The sequence below is a fragment of the Harmonia axyridis genome, chromosome 2 (genome assembly GCF_914767665.1).
Source record: "Harmonia axyridis chromosome 2, icHarAxyr1.1, whole genome shotgun sequence".
Classification (NCBI taxonomy): domain Eukaryota; kingdom Metazoa; phylum Arthropoda; class Insecta; order Coleoptera; family Coccinellidae; genus Harmonia; species Harmonia axyridis.
Window position 1 is genome coordinate 6,169,056 of NC_059502.1, and position 5,881 is coordinate 6,174,936.

The 5,881-nt window shown below is 38.8% G+C and overlaps 1 protein-coding gene across 1 annotated transcript; it reads left to right on the plus strand.

Moving 5' to 3' along the window:
- The first annotated feature begins 209 nt into the window (after positions 1–209).
- Positions 210–4,855, plus strand: LOC123672584. The gene is made up of 8 exons (XM_045606744.1): positions 210–369; positions 430–478; positions 560–741; positions 1,682–1,793; positions 1,848–2,026; positions 2,592–2,705; positions 2,772–2,969; positions 3,850–4,855. The coding sequence occupies exons 1-8, from the start codon at positions 295–297 to the stop codon at positions 4,579–4,581; spliced, it is 1,641 nt and encodes a 546-aa protein (XP_045462700.1). The 5' UTR covers positions 210–294; the 3' UTR covers positions 4,582–4,855.
- The last annotated feature ends 1,026 nt before the right edge of the window (positions 4,856–5,881 follow it).

The window sequence follows — 5,881 nt, forward strand, 5'->3', positions numbered from 1 at the left end:
AAAAGTTTTGAAACAAAATATAGAGATTTTGATTACGAAATCTATCTATTAATTGCGTATTCCAGTATGAATATTTAAATTATCACATCGTGGTCATAAAGAGCTTATACTTTAATGAATCAATAGGTGATCATTAATCTATGCATCAATTGAATACTATTCTATTATTTTCAACCCATAAACAGTCTCAAAAATTCTATGGTCCCTCAACATGTCATCTCATGAGTGAGAATTCAACATTAAAGATCTATTATCAAATCGTCAAAATGACAGGGAAATGTCACTCCCCGATTCATGGTTATACATTTATCTTATATTTTAATAAATATATTATGTATTCTGTATACTAATGCTCAAATTGTTATAAAGGTAAGTGCCCAACCGATAAGAATCGATAACAAAAAAAACTCATCTTTTAAATGTCTTCAGGACGCCGGTATTGCAAGAATACAACCTACAGATATTGGAATGATATTTTGTGAGTGAAAAACGTAGAAACTGGAGAGTTCTTATATAACAACGAGAAAAAACCAATTTGAAATTGACGTTTCGTTTTCAGATTTAACATTAGAAAACATTTGTCCGTCAGAGATGTATATTTCAGTCAGAGGTGTGAAGTGTTGTGAGGTGAACACTTTAACTGGCGGTAAAGACTGTGAATCTATGAAACTCATGGGAGGCGACCCTGGTATCCTTTGTGCAGGGAGAACAAAAAACGTTACTTTGATCTATCCCAATTTGGTAATATGCCTTCTGGTTTTTTCAAGTTTAGATACTTTTCTTTCTCTATTTCATTCCATGTTGGATAGATCTTGGTATTCTGCTTCAAATAGTGAATAAAATAAAGGGGAGAACATTCTTCTGATCGAAACTTAGAGACGATCAGGAGATGGGCAAAGAGGGGGTAAAGAGTGAAGGATTTAAGATCATCTTGGGGTAAAAGGACAATATTTGAGTGAATGATGCAATTTACCCAATTTCAAGATGGTCTTTGAATGATAATAAGTCTTCCTCAAATTCTAATCATCCTAATCTCAAACAAAAACACCAGTAGTGGAAGATTCCAACAATATACTGCTGAAAATATGATAAAAAGAAGTGAAGATTCAACACTATACAATACCACCCTAACCCAAACCCTTCCTGGAGCAGTCCACTGCTCCTCAACAACAAACCACGTCTTTTCCTCTTTCTCTATTGAACACAACATTCGAAGATAACACATTTTTTCAATTGATCTAAAAGAAATAACTCTTTGCCTAGGTTCCTTGTGATTTATCAGCTTGTTATATGTGAGATCTCTCAGAAGATTGATGCTTGTAAGAGTTGGGACAATAAGTTATTTCCTGTGAAGACTTTGCTGTTTTTCATTAGTCAGTTCACCCAACAGCAAGTGATTGAGGATGCTGCGTAACTTTTGTTCTAGGAATTCACTTCCCCTCCTTCTGGTTAAAGAAAAGTTCAGAGCATTGGACCAGCCGATGGTCTGGATTTACTTGCAAACATTGCTGGTCTTTAGAAAGCTGTTGCATGAAAGTGATTTCGACATTACACTGTTTGTCTCCAAGTCAATGCTTCATGACTTTACTATTTTTTAATAATATTTTCCCTCTTTTTCATTCTAAACAAAATATTATCATCTGATTGTTAAATGCCCTACTTCTGTTATATTTTTTTTTAGTATTTATTCGGCAGACAAGGGTCCTGCACCGTCCTTGTCGTTTTCAAAGTAGGCATGGTGACCGATCATTTCTTCCACAAGATCCGCTTCAATACGAAGGGTAGTTTTGAGGGTAAGTTCAGGGTTCGTCGTTTATCCATTTAGACCCTAATCTTATCGATTCTAGACTTCTCGGTCAAGAGATGCCCCTGCTACACCCCTGATCTAGACCCTTTCAGGAACTGCACTCCTGTAGACTGTCCCATCAAGTATTCAGGCCACCGGAACTATTTCAACGCTTTCACGAAATACTGCGAACCTGTACCTTATTGTAAATCTATTCCTGGAAGCTATATGCCCGAAGAGGTAAGCAACAGATAATCACCACTGAACACCAGACTAATTTCATAGTGTAACAGCTGAAAGTGTTTATAAATCAGATAATTATGAAATAGGCAGATAGTGGACAACGGAGATGCATACAATTGAGAACATCATGAGTATTAATTTTAAATTCATACGGGTACCTATATAATATTTACTGTCAAATATTCGAAATATTTAATCTCAAGTGACACACAGTTCAGCCTCATCAGGCAAGGCAATTGTCCAATTGTCTAGTATTTCAATAGACTAGGCAACTATTGAAAGATTTTGGCGTCAACCAACTAAGACATATAATATTCTGAAGGTACATAAAACATTCCTTGAACTCGGACTGTTGGCTATTTGGCTTTTGATTCTCCCATTACCTATACCTGAGATTCTCTAAGAATAGCCTTATGAGCTGGTTGAATTTAGGAGCGAAAGATTCAATAAACAAAGCTCCACTCCAAGTCGGTGCTTTTCAGGTCTTGTCATATTCGTAATAATTCATCACGATACAAAATTCTAATCCATCAAACATGTTACAAGTCCTCCAAACTTTCAGATGTACGATATCCTGCACAACAGATGCGTCGACATCCATTGCACGGTGACCACATCAGATGTGGCTCTGATCGAGAACCGAGGTATACCGACGTGTCCAGTGCCGTACGTCCTGGTGAGTTTTTGTCGTGCAAACCTTGCTGCCTCAGGTCCTGAATTAAACTTTACGCTTGTTTCCCAGGGTAACATGATATGTCATCACGGGTGCATCGACAAGAAAACGGGGGAGTGTATCTGCCACGACAAATGGTTATCGACCGTCAGCAACGAACCGGAATTCGTGCCTAGCCTGATATCTTCCCATATGTGCAACATCAAGACCGGAAGTTGGACGGAACTGAATAAGGACAAATTGTTGTTGACGATCCTCGTGATGGTGGTAAGTATTCTGGAAGGTTTGGCAGAGATGGTACTCCATAATTTTTTAATTTTTTCATGGTTCAATATACAGGGTGCGCCGTGGCTAGCTTCCACATTTAGACGATTCTCAAACGAGTGTAAAAGATTAAAAAAAAACAATTCATCAGAAAGGCTATGTACAGCCTTTTCGAATATGAAGTTTCATTTTGAGTATCCCGCTATCTGGGCACCTGTCACAATTAAACCTGTCATGTTTTGACATTTGACAGTTAAAAACTACGCTTTCACTTAAAAACAATGCATTGAAATTGTTCTATAGCGTCCTAGAGGACACTGAAAGTGGATGTAGGATTTTGGGTGCTGTAGCACCTTGTCGATGGAACTTGAAGCTCACTAGTCAAGCTTTCCACCAATTTACTGGATGAAAAAAAATTTCAGCATATCACAGAATTGTCAGTTCATCGTTGACGGTAATTATGCTTTTAAATGCACTCCAAGAGCGAAAAGTGAGCTTCATCAAGAGGCTACAAGATTGTAGTCAGGGTAATTTGTTTGATGATCACCTAGTAATAGTTCACGTTGCTCTCAATAACCTGGAGACAATTTATACACAATCAGAATAAAGAATGAGGATCTTGAGCTCAGAATGTAGAAAAAAGAGAAGCAGTATGTTTCTGTTCAAAACGAGATGAAAACTGTTCGATAGACATCCCTAGCCTTGCCATGTTAGCCTCTTTCCTTATTTGGTCAGGACAATATAACCACGCTAATCTCTCGACTACTGTGATTTTTTTTTAATGTAGGAACTAGTCATGGCACACCCTTCTTCCTCTTCTTCATCTGTTTAGAGGCCGATGCCGTTTATTTTATCATATCGTTGTAAATCGAGTTTTCTTCAGGTGATGACATCCCTCTGCATCCTCAAACTCTTCTTTCTGATATGCATACTGCACTTCTGCTACAAATGGGCCAGATCGAGAGCCAAAGGAGAGAAGAAATCGATGACACAATTTGGGTTTGGTAAAGATTACGGCACGATATGTCCTGGTCACTCCAGCTGCAGCAAGACAAGTTGTAAAAAGGTACAACATTCCAGGAAATCTCGAAGTAAAAGTAGGGAGAGAAGCTGTATCCGCAACCTCTTCAGCTCGCCGCCACGAAAGCAGGTCTGCTGCAGGTCCCAAGGGGCCCTTGCCAAAGCAATATTGTCCGATAAATGTTTTCAATTAGATGTGTGTCCATGTCCATGTCCAGACGTTGGCGTGATAGCAGCAGCCGAATGTGCCTGCAAAGAACAGACCACGGATAGGCCACGATCTAGGCCGGCTTCGTTGCAAACTGGCCCTTCGAGTAACTCTAAGGAATCTCTGCTGAGCGACGAGTCAGAGTCCGAGTCATCATCGGGCGCTTGTAGTTGTGAGTCAACAGACGAGAGTGTCAACGAAAAAAGTCCGAACACATATTTCACAACCACGTACACCACTGGTTTCTACTCCTCGACCCACGAAACCAAAGGGACTTCTTCCGGTGGCAACGAGTCGACTACTCAGACTCTTTCGAATTTTTCCATCAATATGGAATATGACACGGAGGATCTGGAGTTGGAATGCTCCTCGTCCAGTGAGAAGTGATGTTAACATAGTTTCGGTTATTAAGCAAGTGATAAAGTTGGAGTAAGATGTACTATATAGCCTTTTATACTGAAAAGATTCGGCCAAAATCGATTTTTGTTTTCTATGGAAATAGAAGCAAATCTTCTGTGTTAATGTTTCAGTTCTCCATCAGATTGAAACATACAGGAACGTTGGAAATTGATTTTGGATGAGTATAAGAGTGCTATGCTTTATTTTTTAAGTGACCAATGTAATTTGTTAACAAGCTGTGAGAAATAAAAAGTGAAATAAGTTTTGGAATACTATTTATTTTGTAAATTCTCATATCGCATATCAGAGGTGAAAATCTGAGGTTCGCCTACATAGAGGTGCTCTCAATGTTGATGGTTTGTAAACATGGTAAAGAAACACTTAGTTTTGTTTGTCTGAAGGAGTTCTTGATTGCTCTCAGGTTTTCGGGAGACATGGATCACAATTCCTTTCCTATTAGACAAAACTGGCCGCTTCTGGGCGATAGCTTCCTTCAGACGGTACATTTGTGCCATAGGGGAGCAACTCATAGTATATAATTACCTGCCAATCTCATCAAACACACAGAAAAACCTTTCTGGCCGTTAATACTAGCTTCGCCACCGTTTCTGCCGGCTCACTGCGTTTCGACCACGACCGTTTTTACTTGACGTTGTCGTATGTGATCCATTTTTCATCACCAGGTCCAAGCGTATGTGAGCTCACCAGTGTTTTAGATATCTTAGATTGCGAAATATATTTTGAAGCTCGAGGTAAGCGCAAAAAAATTAACGCACATTCTGAAAATCTCAATTTTAATGAAAGTTAACTCTACATTGACTTTATAACTTATTTTTTATGTTCTCTCGGGAAGGTTTTGAACGAAACAAGACACATTAAATGAAAGAAAAATTCAGAATTTCACCGAATCTTATGTGAAAGAAGAGAAATAAACAATTTTCAAAATACTGGAATGCTGATAAGTGATTTAATACTTGGTATTTCCACCCCTTGCGTTAATTACAACTCGGCAACGACGGTTCATACTCAAAATGAGTGATCTTAAAATGTTCTGATCTAATCCTTCCCAGATTTCTCTGAGTTGGATTACTAAGTCATCAAGAGTAGCTGGATGATTTTCTGAACTTCTCAGCCTTCTATTGAGGTTGTCCCAAACATGCTCAATCGGAGTGAGATCTGGACTTCTTGCTGGCCATTCCATTCCAGCGACTTCAACCTCTTCAAGGTACTTCTGAACGATGCGCGCACGATGGGGTCTGGCATTATCGTCCATAAAAATGAAATTTTC